This window comes from Eschscholzia californica, unplaced genomic scaffold (assembly GCF_041429995.1).
Source record: "Eschscholzia californica isolate CP2 unplaced genomic scaffold, dmEscCali1.0.p SCAF_2, whole genome shotgun sequence".
Classification (NCBI taxonomy): domain Eukaryota; kingdom Viridiplantae; phylum Streptophyta; class Magnoliopsida; order Ranunculales; family Papaveraceae; genus Eschscholzia; species Eschscholzia californica.
The window spans coordinates 36,362,365-36,384,178 of record NW_028238309.1 but is presented as its reverse complement, the minus strand read 5'-3'; the positions used below and the strand labels follow the sequence as shown (position 1 = coordinate 36,384,178).

The following is a 21,814-nucleotide window of genomic DNA, read 5'->3' as shown; positions in this document are numbered from 1 at the left end:
AATCAGATCCTCCATGAATCAAAGGAAAGGGCTAGAAAATCTCTATCTCTCATCTCTTTCCTGTAGCAAGAAACCATTGTTTCACATCCTCCAATGATGCAATAATACCCTAGAAACAATTTAAGGAAGGAAGACTGACTACATACGAAAGAAAAAGGTCGATCCGGCGAAGGGAGGACCCTTCGCCGGATCCACAAAACGCAGATCAGAGAAAAATTTAGAGAGAGAGACGGTTTGGTGTGAAAGAGAGAGAGATAACCTTAGATGAGAGTGGATCCTATTGCTACTTCCGTTTTGTGAAGATGTAGGTAGTATTTTTTGGTCGATCTTTGGGGGAAACAAGGATATTTTCCGGGGAGGACATTTCGAGTGAAAACAAATCCAAACACTACCCACTTCTTATGTTCTGATTTTCTTCTTCCGCCATCTTCCTTCTCACCAACATCAAATCCGGCGGCCATCATCTCCGGCGACAACAACTCTGATCATCTCTCCCTCTCTTTTCATCCCTCTATTTTATCTTCTCTCTCTTTCCTCTCTCTTTCCCCTCTCTTTTCTCTCTTTCCTCTCTCTTTCCCCTCTTTTTTGTTCATAGTTCGGGCGAAGGGGAGTTCCCTTTGCCGGAACCCTCGTCTGGATCTGAAGTCCAGCTCCACACAACCTTCGTCTGGAAAACTAGATGAAGGGTTTCGGTGAAGGGACCATTCCCTTCGCCATAACTTAGAGAGAGAAAAAGTGGAGATAGAGGGTCGCCCGAAGAAGAGAGAGAGAGAGATAAGGTGCGTTGGGTTTGAGTTTTTTTTTTTCCACCGTCTTCCTCTGAAACTTTTCTACTTTCCTCAAAACGGTGGCCTAATTTTTTTTTGGGGGTGGGGGGGGGGGGGGGGGGGGGGGGGGGGGTTGCGGCCACTTTACAGTGACATTACATTCTCACACAGGTTCAGTAAGATTTAAAACCACTTTTCGTTAGACTTTTAAAATTTTACAAAATACTTAAGCGTTCGTTTGATACGCGTGAAAATGTATGAGTAAGAAAATGGCTTTGTTTCCAATTAGAAAGAATAGGGATTTCTTACTTCAAAATCAAATTTTACGTGTTTAATAAGAAAGTAAGAAAAAAGATTGCCTTTAGACAAATATTTATTAGGCTTTATTTATTAATTGAGGCGCCTTTAAAATCTCAAATCAATTCAGCCAATTTGGGTTTCCTCAAGACTAAAAATCCTCAATTCTTTCTAATCTCCATTTCTAACTCCTTTCTCCATTTCTATCTATTTCTATATGCATATAAATTGGTTGTAGATGGACAATAGAAATTCTCCTAGCACAGTTACCACTAAAAGTACCAAATATGAAACCAATTGGCCAAATTTTCATCATCAAAGAATGCCATCAAGTATCAATTTCAGTGGCTGGTTTTACATTTCTTGAAGCACCATTATGCTCATATCAATAACAGAAACAATTAAAGTAGCTCTTCCAGAAAGAGTTTCAGTGGCTCTTCAATCATTCAAAACAAAGAGTTTCATTAACTATCCTATAAAATCAACAATACCTGAACTCATACCTAATTTCTCTAAGAATAAACGAACTCATAACTCAACAAATTTGCAATTCACGATCCCAACCGAACCACCCTTCCAATCAATAAATCAGTTTGAATCAAAATTAAGGCTTTTTCTACCAAATCCAGGCTACCGACTTGACCTATTACAAATCTGAGAGAAAAATGGGCAACCTTCTATCTTTTTAGAGTTTTCTATATAAATTTGGGAGAAATTGGGTAACCTTCAACTCAAGATTGGATATTGAATCAGAAATTTCACTTCATTGTGGTGAAACAATTGAAAAGATCTTCAATTGAAGGTTTGACAAATTGATATATAGTGAGAGACAGAGGGTTGGAGGAAGTAACCGAGAGTTCAGTAACTTCAGTTGGAAGATGAAATGAAGAATGAGTGGGTAAATTACGAAAATATCCGTTTTGTTGAGGAGAGAGCGCAAGTTTTTAGAGAGTGGATAAGAAATTGACTTTCCTATCTGAAGGATGGGAAAATTTAGCAGTCCTTTTTACCATCTTTTTTTTCTCACGAGAAATCAACTTTCCCACCTTTTAGTCCAATCAAACAACTAAAAGTTGATTTTCTTAAGAAAGTGGACTTTCTTACCCACATTTCACACGTAGCAAACAAACCCTAAGGTATCGTCAATTAAGTTACCGATTACACTAGTTTTTTTGAAACTACGTTTTGCATCAGGTTCAGACATCTAACTATGTTTCTTGTTTCTTTTTCTCAAATCTACCTTAGACGACCAATGCTACATAAACATATATTCATAAAAAAAACATCCATTTAAACTTTAGTCAAACATTTTTTTTTCCGAAGACATCCTTACAATTTGAGGTTACACCCAAAAACATGTTCTTTTCGAAAGACATGTGCAAAATCAAGTACTTAACAATTTGAGGTCGAACATATAAGAATGTTGTTCTGCCTCACATCTCGTCTTGGTATGGTCTGATTTACAGACACCTGCATGCTATACTTAGATGTGGAGGATACATTTGGACATGATTTTGATGCTTCTCGTGATGTTGATGTTGCTCATGATGCTGCCAACTCATTTAGTGATCGTGTTGCAGGTGTTGCTGCTCTTGGAGGTACAAATAGAGGAGGAGTAGCAAACTCTCAAACCTGTGAAACATTACCTACAACTGCACTTTTATTCTTCCTTGGGTTACTTCCGACCTCACCCCCCGCACATTTCCTGATATTATGACTAGTTTGCTTGCATCTTGAACACCCTTTAACCTTGGTGGTGGACTGTTGTCGGGGTTCGTCGGCAGACCTATATCTGTTCACCTTTGGTTTACCAGGTCTTATCCTCAATGGATGTGTGTTGACAATGTCAATTGTAAGCTGTATTTGTAAAAGTAGAAGAGATTATAAGTAGGTAGTCTAACACCTGTTATATAAGAAATCCTAATGGAGTAATGTAATAAACATTAAAGTATAAGGCATTCATTCCCACCTCCAAAGGACATAGAAAACAACAAATTAAATAATAGCTAGACAACACCTCCAAAGGACATAGAAAACAACACATTAAATAATAGCTAGATAACAAAATAAACTAACTGTAACATTTGAAAAATAATACCTTTACCCAATCAGTGGAATCACCAATTGTATGAACACTACCTCGGTAGGACCTCTTACATGCTTCACATCTATAAAGCTCACTGCAAATACTACATAATTAATAAACAATCACTAAGGCCTTGTTTGGTTACACTTAAAATAAGCTAAAAGCTAGCTTTAGCTTATTTGAAGTGCTTTTAGAAAATTGATTGCGTTTGGATAAAATAAGTCGCGACTTATTTTAAGCCCCAAAAGCCCATCTATCGCAAAAAGCAAAAGCCGGTATTGCTTTAAGCTTTTTCGGGAAGCCATTTACCGTGATTATTTCACAAACTGTGAGAAGGGTTTTTTTTTTTGCCACCGCTTTGGGGAAAGCAGCGAAATTTGCGGGGAAGACGGTGCAAAACTAAAAAAATGCGAACCAAACGCACTTCAGAAGTCGCAGGCCGGATGTTGCCGGCGACTTCATCATCTCTCTCTCTCCCCCTCTCTCTCTTCTCTCTCTTCTCTCTCTTCTCTCTCCTCTCTTCTCTTTCTCTCTCTCTTCTGCCTCTCTCTCTCTCTCTCTTCTCTCCTTTCTTTCTCTCCAAATTCCGGCGAAGGGAATGGTCCCTTCGCCGGAACCTTCATCTGGATCTGGACTATTTCACTTCTTATGTTTGTATTTTCATCACCCCAGATTAACACACTATTTTCCTCCTCTGTAGAGAGAAACTAGCTAGACAGAAACAAGAAGAAATAGTCATGACAACTAATGGGTTTGTTTTGTATTTGATATCTGATTTCTTAGTGGCTCTTCTTTCATCAATCTTACTCCTCAATCACCCACAATACCTTTCAACTCTTGAAATTAATGGATCAAGTTTTGCCCAAATCAATAATGGATTGAGTTCTGAACCTTCTGGTGATGACAGAGTTTGGCCTGTATAAAATCTTCTCTTTCTCTCTCTTAATTCTCTTCTCATTTTGATATTTTATATTCTTGAAATAAAATTGACTTCTTTTTCTTCAATGGGTTGTTGATTTTTTTTTCCATTTTTTGAACAGAAACTGAAGTTTAGTTGAAAGATTATAGTAGCAACTTTAATTGGATTTTTGGGTTCAGCTTTTGGAACTGTTGGTGGTGTGGGTGGTGGTGTGATTTTTGTTCCAATGCTTAATTTGGTTGTTGGATTTGATACTAAATCTGCTGCTGCCCTCTCTAAATGGAATACTTTATCTTTGTTCCAGTGCTTAATTTAGAGAGAGCAAGGAGAGAAACGGAAGAGAGAGAGAGAAGAGAGAGAGGGAGAAAGGGATGAAGAGAGAGAGATGGGGTCGCCGGCGTTAATGATCGAAGTCGCCGGAATCCGGTGGAGATCGCTGGAGTTCTAGTTGAGGTAGAGGAAAGAAGAAAAAATAAAAGATTGAAAGGGTGATGTTTGGAGGAGGAAACAAAAAAAGTTTGTTTCCACCCAAATTTTATTGCCCCGGAAACTTTGCTGATTTCCCCAAAACACTGACCATTTTTTTTTCAAAACTTTCTTTTCCTTCCTTCTTTCTTCCTCCTCAACTCTTCAACAAACTAGGGTTTGCCATGGTTGCTGTAATCAACGCAAACTACCGATCACAAGCTTGTAAAAACAACATCGATTCGGTGAGAAATAACTCTTTCCACCTTATTACTTAATGAGTTTATATTTTTGTTGAATAGGGCAGAGAAATTTGAACTATTATGTGTGACTTACATCGAAATTTTTTATTATTACTTGATGAGTTTCCGTTTTAGCTGGATTTGAGCAGAGAAATTTGAAATTTCTATTGTAATTTTCTTGAAGTATAGTAGAGAAATAATAGTTTGGAGATTGATGGTGTATAAAATAAGCTACAGGTGTTCCCAAATGAGGCCTTATTGTCAAAAGAAAGACAGTCAAAACCATTTAATTATCTCCTTATCTTCCTTTTTACTCTCTTTAGTTTTTTTCCGTCAATATCAGTAAAACAAGGATTGCTTTATTTGTTCTTGTTTGAATACTTTAATTGTAATTCATCATATCATGAAAACGAGTCAACATTCATATTATTTCCGATGTACCATCTACATAATTTTCATATCCTTTTGATATAGTTTACAATTAGAGTTGCAAAATTATCGACATTCGATTTGTTCATATTTTGATCGAGGGTGTAAATTATTTCTTGTTCCTTTTGAATATAGAGCAATTCGTTCTAATAACGTGTTGTGAAAATAAAAGTAAGAAAGAACAAAACAATGTAAATATAAACCAAAATATAATAGCCAAAAAGAAACTAAACTTTTATTCTTGTGTTTGTAGAGAATTTCTCTACTTCAGTATATCTTGCTCATTAGCTAAAGACCTCTCTATATAAGCTTTTTAAAAGGTGACATATCTAATCCAAGATTTACAAAATTCATGGTCATCCACCAAAATCAAACAGTTATGCGATCCATGGTTGGAGATAATTTGTGATTATTAATTTTACTAGCAAACTTATCTTTTCCTTAAAAGTACTTCAATCATGGATCAAGATCCATAAATCTTTCTTAAGCTTTAGCTCCATATGTATGATTTGCATGGAGTAAAGTTTGCAGAAACTAACACATGCTATGTAGATAGTTTGCTCACAGGGTCTGCACTGGGAGCCAGCCTAAACAGATATTGTCATGTCCTTTTAGCCAACACTAACAGGATATCGGGCTGGTTAAGAAAAAGCAGAGAAGACAAGACGGTAAAGTAAATTTATTTTCTCGTCAAACTAGGGAAAAGACCTGAAAGTTTATCAGACCATTAACAAGAACAAAAGACAATAAAGAGGTGATGACAATCCAAAGCGTGAAACTTGAAGGGCTCCTCTACATCTCATCGTCACTCAGTCAGATTTTTGCTTTTCCTTTATGGTTCATGCAAAGTGGATAGAAAAACAACCTGACAAGATGGGTGAATGTAAGGAAACCGGAAAGAAATAACCAATATGACAAAGATAACGCTTAGACAATTGAAATTTAAGTTGCTCTAGCGTTGGCTGAAACTATACCTCTTGATCTAGAGGGAGAGAGAAAGAGAGAACTTTGGTACTGTCATATACTATGCACTACCACCCATGTTCCCCAAGCACACATATTTCATCTGCATTAATGGGAACAAAGAGAAGAAAAAATCAATCGCTTTGGCTTGATAGTCTGAATTTCTATATGGATCTAGCACTTACCTCCAGGTAGTCATCGATCCCGTACTTGGAACCCTCTCGGCCGAGACCAGATTGTTTAACTCCACCAAACGGAGCCACCTATGTAACGGAAAATCATTATAAGTTCCCGATTTTAACTCATGATTCTGGTTTTATATAATGAACTGAGCTTAAAACATTTAGAGATGACTCGCCTCTGTTGATATTAGTCCTTCGTTGACACCAACCAGCCCATATTCCAGTGCTTCAGCCACGCGCCAGGAACGCTGAAAATTTGATGTAAATAAGTAAGCAGCTAGACCTGCATACAAATGTACATAAGACAGATATGAGTTTCGATTCAATCTTCAGAAGAACATTAGTCCTTCATTTACAAAATCTTCCTGCCCAAGCAGAAAGTTTTGTTTTGTATATAGAACCTTTTAAGCAGTCCTTGACCCCAGAAATCAGTTATACTTGTAGATATTGAAGTAATTCACAAAATTAAATTTTTTCTTAACTGAGATGGTTTGCCAAGTTGACTAAATCATTGCATGCAGATGTGAAATCAAGAAAATTTGAAAATATAAGCTACGTGCATAAAGAATGACCTGCATTGGTGTCATTAGCAATACTAATAGCTTCCTCCTCTGTTTCAAACCGCAACAACGGTGCAACTGGTCCAAATACTTCCGCCCTGTAGAAATAAGTAATATGGATACGTAAATTATATCTACGCTCATCAGACAACACATAGTAAATGAAATGAAAACCTGATACCTTACATCTCATGATGATAAGATACAATTGTTAAGGCCTCCTTAAACTGAAATTTTGTATCCACAACCTAACTATCTTAGTTCTATTGTAGGCGTGCAGATCAGGCAGCCTTACTGCCGTACCAGCATACTACTATAAATATCGTTATATCGTACAGCAATTTCTGCTCATCATCAGATAATTTTGTGGTGATGATGTAGCAGCAACAATTGTAAGACATCAAAATTCATAATAGTAACAGAAACCATGTGGTCCATGTCCATGTTAGCACTTAGCAGTGCCTGGAGTAGTGTGGTCCATGTCCATGTTAGCACCATCACCACCACTGCACCTCCACCTCCACTGCACCACCGCCACCACCACCATCACTAGCCTACATCACCATCACCATCACCTAGCCTCCACTACCACTATCACCATACCTCCCCCACCACCATCACCACGTTCCACCACCACCGTCACCACGACCACCATATGAACACCAGAACTACCATATTTCCACCATCACCACCGCCGCACCTTCATTACCACCATTATTTCTCCATCACCACCACAACCACTTCTATCACTATGACCACCACAACCATGACATTATCACCACCAACAACTTTGCCACAGTTGAATCGTATATCGAGTAAACTTAAAATGAATTATCTCTATGAGAAAAGAAAAATAAACATAGAAAATCAAATTATGTTGACAAACTAGCTTTTTGACTTTTATTTTATTTTTAAGTTACTATTTTGTAAATATACTTTTAATACGTTTTACTTTATAAGCAAACGTCCTACTTTTGTTTGTCAAACGACATCTTAGTGTGTGGTGGTGCAAATGAAGTTTCGGTGATGCTGAAAATTTAAAATTAGGCGAGGAAATGTGGTTTGTGCCTCACACTACTGGCAGTTGTGAAGTACAACATGATAATGGTGGTGTATTGACAACATCAATCTGTGGTGATAGGAGAGGTGGAAGGTGGAAGAAGTGATGGTAATTATTATTTTTTCCTATAGCATGATTCTAGAAAGTCTGATAAAAGCTTTTCGACTTCAAAAGTAGTTATCTTGGTTATTACGATAGCAATTTAGTGCAAACAAAGCCTCCACCCAACCAAGAGAGTTATTAGGAGTTACTTACTTTGATATAAGCATCTCGCTGTTCACATTGCCAAGTACTGTGGGCTCATAGAATGTCCTTCCAAGACTATGTCTTTTACCTCCAAGAAGAATTTTCGCACCCTTTATAAAGTAACAAGTCAAATTAGGCAACCATGGACAAAGGGAAATTGCATGACCACACAAGTAGTATCGACTATCCCTCACTCATAGCCAATCAGTTTTCATTTGGATCCTGAAAAATGGTATTAGAGCTAAGCCAACACGTGATAGGCAGTAGTCACGTGTGGTGTGCTTTACATCCACATCACCCAAGAAAAAGACGTGCTACGTTAAAAGAATGTCATGTATGGGGAAACGTGAGTTGTCCGACATGGTAAAAGGGAAGTCTTGTGACCAAGTAAATAATATCCAGGGCCTACCTCTCCATTCATTGTCGGTTGGTTTGAGGTTGGATGCCCACAAACTTAATACTTGCTCTCTTACTCAACTTTGGTCGAAAGATATACTCATCGAAATAATTTTGCTACCAGTTATATCAGTAGAAATATACGCATAGGGGAACTATAAGCTAGATTTTCTGTGATTGAGTCGGAGAACAGGAATATGTTGGATAGTTAAGTAGATATACTTTCACTTTTAGTAAGATGCAAAGAAGACAATATATTTTTAGTGAATAACTAACATGATAAAAACGTCCATATAAGGTACAAGAAATAGTTGTCCTTTACAGAATAATGCAAACAAATTCATTATTTCTTGATTCCTAATTGACCGCATTAATGACATTCATAGCCCAAGTTCTGGCTAAGCATTATTATTTCAGTGCTACTATATATAACCAACCATATTTGAACTGAGACCTAGTAAATTTGGCAAAAAAGTATCAATCTTTGTTGGTTAAAAATGGCTAGGGACAGTGACACCACCTTTGCCAAAATTCAATGAGTTAACTACAAAACAAATCAATTCCCGTGGTATGTAAAGCATAGTTTAGGCATAAATCGTGGGACTTTTGCAATATTTCACGGCGTACATATAAAAGCTGGAAACTAGCATGTTTTTAAGTTTCTTGAAGTTTATCTTTTTAATGATACAGCTTAGACAGCATGGTGCTTCTGGATTGTGGAAAGATCTACTAAAATGACTGCCATCACATTAGTTACATAATTACATCGCCACGGTTAGAGGCAAGTTCAACTAATAGAGATGTTGAAGGCTCAGGCATATAAATAAATGTACCTTGTTGGTAGCATCATTTTAGAAACAAAAATGTGGTTGCTAATACCCAATTACTGATAATAAATATAAATAAATGTACCTTGTTGGTAGCATCTTCAACAAGCGATTCAACCTGTTGATAATGAAGAGCAACAAAATAAGGAAATCATGCAGAAGTTCGGTAAACAAATAAACAAAGTAAAATGAAAAAAAAATATTGACCTTTTCCACAGCAGCTTCATTGATAAGAGGACCCTGTACATAGAAAACAAGCTTAATTAATATTGTAATAATCAACACCAGGGTAGCTATAAGTGATATGGAAGGAAGCTTGGATGGCATAGTGGTATGAAAGGAAACATGACAAACAGATAATCGCCTTACATCAAGAATATGAACTGATAACCTCAATGCTTTTCGAAAATGATTTATCATCAATATCTAGTTAATAATTGAAAACTAGAAACAGTGGTATTAATTTTTAGAGCCAAGATGCAATACACAGTTGTTCATCTATCTGGACATTTTTAAGAAGATAAAACAAAGTTCTGTTGAGATTGCTGCACCACCCTGTGCCCCGTATAACATGCAATCTTAAGTGATCTTGAACGGAATGATTCATGCATGAAGCAAGAGTTGAAATACCAACAAAAAAACTGAAATTTGGCCAGAATGCTGTCTAGTCCACCAATAAATACCTGGGCTACACTTTCCGTGAAGCCATTTCCGACTTCCAGTTTTTGGACAGCAGCAGCAAAAGCATGAGCAAATTTTTCATATATACCTGCAATATCACGAAAAGGAATGCATTACTGATACAGCAAAGAATACCCAATAAATGAGAGATATCACAGTAAATGCATAAAAAATACAACTTAAGTTAACCCCTTCATATTTACCTTCTTGTACTATTATTCTATTTGCACAAACACAAGTTTGCCCACTATTACGGAACTTAGCTGCAAGCTGTAAAATACAAAGGCATCTGTCAGCTAAGCATGGTCTGAGAATAAAATCTATCTGGAAGCTAGAAAAGTGATACTTTTGGATGTTCATTTCCAATACTAGAAATGCGACAGCTGTTGGCATTGGTTCCGTCAACATTGGAATTAAAGTGGCAAACCTAACATAGTAACTTCATAGTGGCTCCTATCCTCCAGTTATAAACTAAACATGCATTTAGATTTTAGATAACATAACTAGTCAGAAAGCTACTGTGTAGCTTCACAATTGCAGCTAGATTCATCAAATTAATTTTACTTTCACGTACAGTTCCTTTTACAGCCACATCCAGATCTGCATCGTTGAAGATTATACAGGGAGCATTTCCACCAAGTTCCAAGGACACCTGGAAAATAAAAGAACCTATAGAAACTTACAAGATGCATTTATAGAACTCCAAAGACACAAACCTTCACAGCATTGAACATTCACAGTTTTGTCTGTCTTAGAATCTCAGCCAATGTATCTGGGTTAGTAGAGTAAGAAAGAACTGAAAACTTGGAGGGCTGATCTCAAGTAGCTATAGCTCCTTGCCTACATTTTCATATGGATCGCTCTACGGATACCCGAGAACTCGGTCTCCCGTAACAACTTACATCTTTATAACTAACTTCAGTACATACTTCCGCTGTCCCTCATGAAATATAAGATTTTGTATGCAACTTACGTGTACTTGCACACAATTGTGTTAAGACTGTAACACATCAGTCTAGATATTGGTCTTGTGTAATGTACCATGTCTTTATAACCTAATAAGAAAATATACTTGCAATGCGTCCTAAGTTTGGACGTTTTAAACTCAATAACCATGTCAAATAGCGACAAGTCAAAGCCCTCCTGATGTACATAGAAGTTTACTTGCTAACATACTAAAAGAGCAAGACAAGTATAGCAAAACCAGTTCTCCACAAAGCTACCTGGTCTAAGCCCCAATATTTTTTAATACATGATCAATATCTTGTTATAAGTTCTGTACCTTTTTAACAGTTGCTGCAGAACCCTCCATCAATTTCTTCCCAACACCTGTGGATCCTGTGAACGTGATCTTCCTTACCTACAATGAAAAGTTAGAGTGTCCCCGTTTCTAATGTTCATCCGCAAGCATAATCACTTATTGCAAGAAATTCTGGTCAGAAACCTGTGAACTCCCTAGGAGTGTGTCTCCTATTTCAACAGCATTTCCCATGACCACATTCACGACACCCTGAAGTATCAAACACCAAAAGAACAAAGAGAAAAAGATAAATAGATAAGATAAGTTATTCAGATTATGATACTGAAAAAATAATGAAAATTAACAAATAAATTATAAAAATATGCCAAAGAAGATATCTGTTGCATGGTGGAATAGTTTACTTTCGAAAATTTAATGGTAGTTTTTTCAATTCTAGGTAATAAGCCTCATGCCACAAGCCTAACTGACGCCGCCTATAAAGTTTGTTATATCATTTAGGTACTTAACTCTCCCATCATCTTTGGCACCAATCTCCTGTTATCCTTCTCAAGACCATTTACAACAACTTCAAGTCTCTTACCTTTTATTTTTTCGATATCAGAAAGCATGGCATAAACACCAAGGTCTAAAGAACAATAAGATTGTAATGTATATACAAAGAAAAAAAAAATTTACTCTTTTTGGCGATGACTAGCATAGAAATAAACCTTTCGGTTACTTGCATATATTTAATGCTCAGTACCTATGATACATTAATTATTGAACTCAAGTTACCGAACTATTGCATGATTTTATGTATGCGATGCTTCCTGGACCTTATTTATTGCATTAGATGCTACAGAAAAAAAAAATTAAAAAAGAAAAGAAACAGTTTCAAGTTGGTAACTATGAATTATAGAATCCATTATTCATAATAAAAAGAATATTACTAAACATGTCTTGGAGAAAGAGGTACCGGTGGTATCCCAGCCTGAAGGGAGAGCTCCGCTGCTGCCAAGGCAGTCAAGGGTGTTAACTCAGAGGGTTTGATAACAACTGTGCACCCAGCAGCAAGAGCAGGGCCGACCTAATACAAGATAAGATGAAAGTACCTTCAGCATATCATGTGCAATAAGTTGTTCATTGCGATACTAAACTACCTACTAATTCACATGGATACCTTCCTAGTAATCATGGCCAAAGGAAAGTTCCAAGGCGTGATCGCTCCAACAACACCTATAGGCTGCACAAAGTAAAAGATAGTGGACAATGAAATGTATAAAAATAGTAGGAGAGGATTTCCTTGCAGAAAGAGAAGAAATAAAGATAGACTGGCAAAAACAAGTACCCCACAAATTTATAATCTATGGACCAGCTCAGGACAACATTTTTTTTAAAATTTGAACGAATTGTATTAAGGAAAAAAAGTTTACAAGATTACCTAGGTTTTGTAGGTCAACCTAGGATCTTAAAACAAAAAGTTAGCATGTCGCTATAATAGCTTCTCAGTTACACATGAAATTGTTGAAGCACAGATTTTTTTTTGAAACTTTGAATGAATATATTGAAGAGAGAAAACTATAAACAACGGGAGGGGCTTAGGACATGGAATTTCTTGCCATATCCACGCCTCCCAATTTACTACCACATCTAAATATGAAATAGATCTTAAAGTTACGTTTCTGTTAGCCCACATGTATATTTTGTCCCTTTAATATCCTCCATGTCTATGGAGCACAGATTTTTTTTTGAAACTTTGAATGAATATATTGAAGAGAGAAAACTATAAACAACGGGAGGGGCTTAGGACATGGAATTTCTTGCCATATCCACGCCTCCCAATTTACTACCACATCTAAATATGAAATAGATCTTAAAGTTACGTTTCTGTTAGCCCACATGTATATTTTGTCCCTTTAATATCCTCCATGTCTATGGAGCTAGAGAGGTTCATGTCCCCAAAGATCTTATTTATGTCAATCCAAATATTCTAAATGATGGCAGCTGGTACGATCTCCCAAATAACCTTCCTTTTCTTTGGTTTATACAGACCTTCCCACTGATCTATCATGTGATTGATAGTCCTAGGCCTGCACCATTTTGCTTTGAGTGATGCTATGAAGCAGCTCCAAAGGCATAAAGTAGCCTTAATATTTGTCATGATGGCCTGGTAGCCGATTTTCTCTGAAAATATGGTTATTCCTTACCTTCCAAATTTCCCAAATTATGGCTTTAGGGACCATCAAAGCTATTTCCTCAATTCCTTTTTCCATCTATAACCATTCCAAATATTGAAGAGATGCCCATTCCAAATATTGAAGAGATGCATGGTGTTACTAGGCATTACCCAGCTTAAGTTGAAAGATTCAAGGAATTCTCCCAGCATTTGATAGCAACATCACAGTGGAGGAACATGTAATTAGCTGATTCTTCGATTTCAAGGGTAATTTAATAGTTGAAGGAAATCATGCTTTTATGAAGTGTTAAGTTTGTGGCCATCCAACTCAAAACCAATTGACAATGAGTGGAGAGGACCTCTACATTATATTCTTGGTTGCTAGTTACCCTTCTCCCATGTGGGACTATTCTCACACGCCCCCTCATGTGTGGCATGGTTAGCCTAACACATGTTTTTTTTTCTGGTGGCGTGGAGCACGTGTGGCTTTTAAGCCTATCACGTGTGGGCCTAGCTCTGATACCATGTTAAGTTTGTGGCCATCCAACTCAAAACCAATTGGCAATGAGTGGAGAGGACCTATACATTATGTTCTTGGTTGCTAGTTACCCCTTCTCCCATGTGGGACTATTCTCACATGAAGGATGAGATGGCTGAGCCAGCAACAACTCGAGGCAGGTCATGTCTTCAAAGAAGAGGATGATGGAAGAGCATCATTGGACCCACAACAGCAGCTCAGTATACTTTTGCCTTCTGCTTCAATGAGTAGGTCTGTGGTATTCTAGAGGGGTACTTCAATCCTCGAGGATATGGTAGATCGGGAACTATATAGAGGATTACATAGTTATTACTTATTACCTTGCCTAGTTATCTATTTGGGTGGGGAAAGACTTCTATGCAAATTAGAAATGAAGTAGGAGTATTCAGGTTGAGTTTAAGGTCGAAAAGTGCTCTTTAAAGAGAATTATCCGATTGGCAAATCTGGGTCATTGTGTGCTACAAATAGCACATCCTTTATGTCATTTAATTCATCTTATGATCTATGCAAAAACCGCATTGATGATATCAATCTCTTTATCTTTTATTTCTTCTTCTAGTAGCTTTCTAGCTTATAGTTACTAGTTGATTCATCTTCCACTGTGCTACAACAAGAAAATGAGACATAATTCTTACAAGCCTACCTTGTAAAAAATACTGCAAAGTGAAAGAATACGAATATCAAATAAAACAGGAAGCAGATGAGTTTGACATAATATGCATTCATAACATTAGTACACATAAAATAAGAATGGGATAAGGATATAAGTTTAGATTCTTGCCTGTTTTAGAACAAATAGACGCCGATCAGCTAGAGTGGACGGAATTATATCGCCATATACACGTTTAGCTTCTTCAGCATAAAACTCAACAAAGTTGGCCCCATACCCAACCTGTAAAATGAATCACAGACATTACAGTATCTAAAATCATGTTATGCTCAGAATAAAAGGCATATAATGTATTAGGTGCTTCTCAAATCTCAACTGTTGAGTGAAAATGTTTCTCTGGACTGCATGCTTAAATAGGATTCCCGCAGTTGATAATCTACGTAGAAGAGGGATGTTACCGAGTAGATGCATTATGTGTAAAGAGGACGGAGGGGACAGCGAGTCACACGTTACTTCACTGCCACTTAGCTTGGAAGATGTGGGATTTCTTTGTGTTTTCAGTGAATATGGCTTAAGGAGTACTTTTGGATTTAACGGAGTTGCTAGAATGTTGGAAGAAATTTCAGGTCCCAAAAGAAGGAAGAACATATGAAAGCTATTGCTTCATGCAATAATATGGGATATGGTTAAAACAAGAAACACGGCAATTTTTGAAGGAACGAGGATTAAATTTGAACGTGCGGAGGTGGCTTTACTCACTTTGGTATATTATTGGACTTCGAGAAAGAAGTGGGCACACTGAATCACTTTATGGAATTTACATATTGAGACAGAGTAGTTCCTTTAGTTTTAGGTCCGGCACCAGAATTGATTCCATCCATAGTTGTACATTTATACAAATTAATACAATATTCTTTCTCTTGTTCAAAAAATAATAATATTAAGATTAATAATAATAATAATAATAATTACACTATGGATACCTCGCCAACGGCTTCTTTCAATGGTTTCCCTTGCTCCAATGTTATGAGTTTTCCAAGCTCTTCTTTATGCGCAATCAGCAAATCATACCTTCAAATGTGTTTTATACTTGATATTAGATAAGTTTTCAAATTGATGTTCGTGCTTAAACAACAAGACACGGATACAAGTTAAACAAAGAGGAATTTGTACCCTCAAAATGGCATCCACGACAAAGATCCATAAATAAAACCAGGAATTAGAGAATACTAAATAATATTTACTTTCAATATTACATACAGAATTAATGGAAAACTAAAAGCCAAAACAAAAGAATAACTCTTATGAGGTGATAAAATGTAAGCATGAAGGCAATCCACCAAAGAGATATGAGAATACAATGTTGGTTTAGATTTGGCGTTACTCTCTCCAACGCCGAGTCGAGTTACATAGCCTATTTCCCCTATACATTTTACAAATATAACGTATATAAAGATGCTGCTCTAAAGCCAGAAAAAGTGTCCAAAAAGAAAGAAGAAAATCTAAAAATGAGATATTTTTCTGATCGGCAAAGGAGGTATAGTTAACTACATATAGTAAGAAATGCTTTGATCTTTATGTCCATTTTTGAATCTCATTATAAGAAAAATAGATCATTTACTCTAGCAACAACCTGTAAAAAGTATTCTTTTCCACAAAACAGACCAAGAGCAAATATAACAAACCAGGAAAAGATATAAGGGCTAATGAGTTTAACTAAATAAACTTGTGAGCTGGGTTTGGGCCCAAAGATCCCATTTGGACCATATGCAAAAACATAAATAAAATGTTCCTCCTTCCTCGTGCACAACATACTAGCTTGTGCACAATTTACCAGGATTTCAGTCAATGACAACCATCTTGCTACAAATTATTTACGAAAATACAAGATGGGGGGTCACTATTAACAGCATATGGTGAAACGTCAAAAGATCTTCTAAATATCATACTTACCATTTCCTTAGAAATTTGCTCCTTTCACTTGCAGTGAGTTTGCTCCAAGCTGTAAAAGAAAAAAGAAGATTATATACGTACTCAAATTAATAAACAGAAACCTTAAGAAGCAAAAGCATCTAAGCAGTCTTACTAACAAATTTCATGGTGACGGAGAACATCCATAAGCTAGGTGATGGCGGAGAAGTTTGAAGAGTGCCACTTGAAGTGGGGTAAAATTATTAAATTATGCTCTACTTGTTGGTCTTTATTCATGTTTGGCTTTCATCTACAAAGTGCCACTTGGACTGGGGTAACATGACTTATGGCCAAGATAAAACAGTGGAAGTCATGTCAACCTGCTTTTTAAAGTATGCCCAGAATTTCCAAATGGGCTGACCCCAAGCAGAGTGCTCGAGTTTCAACAACTATTACATATATATAATACCCTGTTTACCAATATACTACATAACATATATATTTGTGTGTGCCCTGTGTGCATGTGTAGTTTTTCGTACATAGGCCACAAAAGCTACTCTAATAATTTAAATTTTACTACAATGTTTCAAACTTTCATATATATCATCTAACTCAGAGGTGGGGCATGGGCTCAGCTTGTTCTAAGTTCTAACCCCAATTCTGGTCCGATCCCTGAGTTACTAGGGTGGATTGGCTAATCCGACTACTTGGATAAAGTAACATACCTTTAAAAGCTTCATACGCTGAAGATATTGCATCAGCAGTCTCCTTCTTACCCATGCATGGAACATTTGTTATCACCTCTCCGGTTGCGGGATTCGTAACCTGTCAGAGAAAAAATTATCTCCTTGGCACCGACTTTATCCTCTACCAGGCAGTAAAAGAATTTCCACAGAAGCAGTGGCGGATTTAGGACTTACCTTTAGGAGGGGCTAAAATATTGTTCGACTTACGTACCATCATTCTAAATACTAAAAATTTTACTCGCAAGAGCTAGTCATAGTATTTCCAAGCTTATTACTCTTGCAAAAACAAGGTCTTCTCCAACAATTCAACTATATTTATTAACGAAATTAATATCTGTTTACACTAGAAGATAGCTTATAATATCAACTAACTAGATATTTAAGAATACGATGACAATATGTAATGATTTGTTTTTTAATCTATTTATTAGTTTATTGTGTCAATGTAGATTTAGAATGAATTGTTATGAGCTGATTTTTTAAATAAGATTCAATTTTGGTAAATAAAGGTTTTGCGAAATGAAATTAGAATCAGCGAAAACTTTGTCAACAATAAAATTAATAATATGATAGCCCAATCTTCATTACAAAACCGAAGTCTATTGGGGGTGGTCCACTGATAATGGCCACCTTGAAAGTCTTTGGTGAATACGCCAACCGCAAACGGCATATGCAGAAATTGTTGGTAATATGGCGCACGACCGGCGGCTTGTATTAGAGCACTTCTTTTGTCTAAAAACCACCGTTAATTATTGATCTTGCTAGTTTTATGATTTAATGATACTGGTATTAGAATTTAACAGGAAAAAGGTAACCCTCAACATGTTACAAAATGAAAGAACAAGGGGGAGTTAAATAACAAGTAAAATTGGTGAAATTCAAACCCATTACAGGTGGAGAGGATGCCACCAAGTCAGGGGAACCCCTGGCCCTATGGTGGATCCGCCACTACACAGAAGCATGACACAAACAAGCAATGTAGAATAAAATCCATTCTGGTATGTCACATTTAGTCTAAATGGGAAGATGGAAACGTTTGAGCCCCTGACGAAGTGAGGACATATTTAAGAGGAGCTGACCATGGAGGTAAAATTTTGTGCATCTCCTTGAAAGATGTTGCGTATTTCTTTGGGATGAACGGTCATGTATACTAAATTTGTACTAAAAAAATTAGTTGCCCTTCTAGCAACCATTTAATAAATAGATTGAGTTGTTCTCCTAAAGAAAAAAATAGTAAAAGGAATATGATGATTAGGTGAAAAACAAGTGACAACGTTTTGAGCCCTTCAGGATTTCACAGTTTCTTTAACTAACATTATGAGGAACGAAAATAGTGGGAGCGATTTGAGTGGAAAAACTAAGTGCAAGAGCCCAATACATTGACAAGTTTGAATGTCAGCTAAAATCGTACATGAACCAAAGGAGCGTTTGCAGGGACGGATGGATGGGGGTGTGAGGGGGTGCGGTTGCACCCCCTGGCTCCCCCAAAAAATTTAATTAGTAGTAGTTGGGTAATCAAGTAGTTTAGAGTTTATGCAGTAGTTATAGAACAAAGGAGGAATCAAACACCAAATTAGAGGTAGCCTAGATGGTCTTGTTCTTGGTCTGACATGCAACACATCACGGGATCAAACCCCGTTTCCCTCATTTCTGTCTTTTAATTTCTATTTTTTATTAGTTCCACATTGGCCCTTTGTATTGTATATTTTGACATTTAATCACAAGTTATGCCCCCTATTTCTAAGCTAAATTTCTTTTTTACCCCTTTTTGTGCCAAGTCAAGCTTTATCTCTCTGGCTAGGTTTCATCCAAGCTATGTTCTAATTATTATTTTCTTGTCCCCAAATTACCAATGATCAAACTGTTTTTTTTGTACCATTTTGAGTTACAAATTCCAAACATAGAGATGAAATTAATATAATAATTAGTGAATATGAATATTTTTTTAATTATTGTGTCTGTAATTATTATTATTTTTTGTTATATAACTTTGCACCCCTTGGGTCGAAATCCTGCATCCATCCCTGAGCATTCGTCACCAAGAGGTTAGTAGATGTCTTATTGAGGAGCTCATATTTATTAGTTTCAGAACAGGTTTCGGCAAAGCAACTTAGGAAACCAATACTTTCAATTTGTACATGTCAATAGAGGCAAAGTAGGTTGTGGGGAACTTAGGAATTTCAATATAATATTTAAGTAAGGAGCTTCTAATCTCATTTGAAATATGACTTGGAGTCTAATTAAAATGAAACATATTTATGTATTTATGTAAATTGAAAGAATCTAGTCACTGTTATAACTCAAGTCAAGAAAGAATTATAGGTGCTTTAGGTATCATAATACTTTAGTCTGTTAGGTTTGTGGTAATATAGATTGTATCTGAAGTTTATAAAAACAGACTTCATATACTCCATATGCTTCTTTTCAATGACAAAAGAGAGTACAACTTCTACAATCGAATATGTTAATTCCTAAAGTTCATCATCGTGTGCATCAGATAAGTAAGCTGCATAACCAGACTATAAGCAACTACAGTAATAAGAGGCGAGTTACAACCACAACCTATTTGTAGAACAACTACTGTCATTAATCAGTAAAGGTAAATATTACTAGCAGCTCATACATGATCAAAGAAAACAAAAACATGATAAATTGGCAACCAAGAAGTATCTTAAACCTGTATGGTTTTCCCATCATATGCTTCAATCCATTTGCCTCCAATTAGTCCTTGACTTCTTAGGAGCCCGGAACTATTCAGTCCAGATATAGCACTTTGTGTGTCCATGCTCATCTGACCATCAAAATCATTCTCTTAGAAACAATTTTTTCACAAAGTAAATAAACATGCCAAAGTCAAATAAAAATTTCTTCCTCCATCATGCAAGTAATGAAGAAGATAAAACAAGAAATCTCAATGTAGAATATGCTAAAAAAAAAAGACCCATTTTAACACCGACCATCTCCTTTTTTTCCCTCAAAAAGACCTCATCTTTTTCAGCCCTTGAAGAAAATGAGAATTTGTGACTAAACAAATTCCTCAAAATGTTGGGTAAGATCCAAAGAATTTGAGCAACAATTTTGCAATTGGAATTTTCACAATCCATTAATAATTTTCACAAACCACAAGAAATTTACACATGACTAGTTTAAAAGTTCATCTTAGTTGATACATTAATCAATATTAAAATCTATTATTATCAAGACAATTATAAATAGATGCAAAAACAATGACAATCAAGAATTTTTAATTTAATTATGATCCAAATCAAGATTGAATAACAATTACAAAGATTGAAATAGAAGAGATAAACCCTAAGTATAAAATGAGATTGAGATCATTACTTGATTGCTGTAGCTACAGTTTGTAGATAGAGATAGAGAGAGTGATTTGCAATATAAAATGGAAGTTTTACCTGACGGAGAAAATTATGAGAATGCATGGAAGAGAAGTGTGAGGATCGAATCAACACTTTGCAGCTGCGGAAAGCCAACTGCGCCATTTCTACGAGAGAGAGAGAGAGAGAGAGAGAGAGAGAGAGTTGTAGGAGAAACAGAAAAGAGAGAGAGTGGGCGCGTTTGTATGCGTTTTGTTTTTTATTCAGGCGAACAGAAACGAGGTCGAAATAATGGAAGGGGAATACTCATCACTCATATCTCGCTACCTGTATGCTGAATGTGGCCACGTGATACTGAGTGGGACGATACGCCATATCTTTGACTAGTAATTGAACCTATTTTTAATTTGTCATATGTAAATTTCTAGAAAAGAATTAAGGCGATAGATACTCAGAGGTTTTTTGAGGAGAGAGAGTGAGCGCCCTGACGTCAGCAAGGCGATTTCTCCTCTCTCCTTTTCACCCAAATCTCACAAATCGATCAAACCCTAGCTCCAAATTCGTCCTCATTCAAACGACAATCCAGAAGTTAGATACTCTGTCATTGCAAGATCCCAACTACCCACCCAAAATTTCGCCTCTTCATTACTTCTACCTCGCGAGATTGGTGATTCCCAAGCCAAGAAATTTTGGGATTGGGCGGACTTCAAGTCGACTGGCAGCTCAAGACAACATCTCAGCAAACCCTAGAACCTTCAACTGCATGCAATCAACACGTACAGGTACGTGATTATTCCACCAATCTTCTTTTAGCTGGTTTTTTCTCTTTTTGTTGGTTTTCGAGTCTGCGCGTGGTTTTTTCCTTTTGTCGAGAGCTTTCTCTCTCTACGTCGGAGATGTCAAGCGTCACCACCACTTCAGTCGAGTAGTTGGATTCGAAGAGTAGCTCCTTCCCGAGTCCCTTGCATGCAATGATAATGATGATCTTTTGGCTCGTTCTTCCCAGCTCTTTCTCCCTTTCAATCCACTATTTAAGCCAGCTTCGTTTTGGTAGTTCATCCATCTTCTTCTCCCATCTCACCTGGCTCTTAAACCATTTCCCTTTTATCATGGCTTCCCAATACTCTATCTCTACTCA

The 21,814-nt window shown here is 36.6% G+C and overlaps 1 protein-coding gene and 1 long non-coding RNA gene across 3 annotated transcripts; one reads left to right on the top strand and one right to left on the bottom strand.

Moving 5' to 3' along the window:
• Positions 1-3,578: 3,578 nt before the first annotated feature.
• On the top strand, positions 3,579-5,003 carry LOC147557635 (uncharacterized). Its single transcript, XR_015235321.1, has 2 exons — positions 3,579-4,067; positions 4,191-5,003. It is a non-coding gene; the product is annotated as an uncharacterized LOC147557635 (long non-coding RNA).
• Positions 5,004-5,869: 866 nt separating this feature from the next.
• ALDH5F1 (aldehyde dehydrogenase 5F1) lies at positions 5,870-21,456 on the bottom strand. 2 transcript variants are annotated; one of them, XM_086658450.1, is made up of 21 exons: positions 20,755-21,456; positions 20,019-20,132; positions 17,321-17,420; positions 16,638-16,686; positions 15,668-15,755; positions 14,856-14,966; positions 12,541-12,603; positions 12,337-12,447; positions 11,565-11,630; positions 11,403-11,480; positions 10,695-10,772; positions 10,324-10,390; positions 10,123-10,208; positions 9,647-9,679; positions 9,525-9,557; positions 8,226-8,326; positions 6,923-7,008; positions 6,527-6,633; positions 6,354-6,431; positions 6,180-6,271; positions 5,870-6,070 (listed from the first exon to the last, which is right to left on the bottom strand). In XM_086658450.1, exons 1-20 carry the CDS (start codon positions 20,839-20,841, stop codon positions 6,230-6,232), a joined length of 1,578 nt encoding a protein of 525 aa, XP_086514576.1. In that variant the 5' UTR covers positions 20,842-21,456; the 3' UTR covers positions 5,870-6,070; positions 6,180-6,229. The 2 variants fall into 2 exon arrangements, with proteins under 2 accessions (XP_086514576.1, XP_086514577.1); XM_086658451.1 differs by lacking the exon at positions 20,755-21,456 and adding an exon at positions 20,684-20,750.
• Between the last annotated feature and the right edge of the window lie 358 nt (positions 21,457-21,814).

Excerpts from the sequence above, each read along its gene's own strand:
- ALDH5F1 (XM_086658450.1), bottom strand. The coding sequence starts at position 20,841 with ATGGCGCAGTTGGCTTTCCGCAGCTGCAAAGTGTTGATTCGATCCTCA. Across the intron at positions 17,421-20,018 it reads ATGATGGGAAAACCATACAG|GTTACGAATCCCGCAACCGG; the intron begins GTTTAAGATACT and ends TTTCTCTGACAG. Across the intron at positions 7,009-8,225 it reads AGCGAGATGCTTATATCAAA|GGCGGAAGTATTTGGACCAG; the intron begins GTAAGTAACTCC and ends TTATTTCTACAG.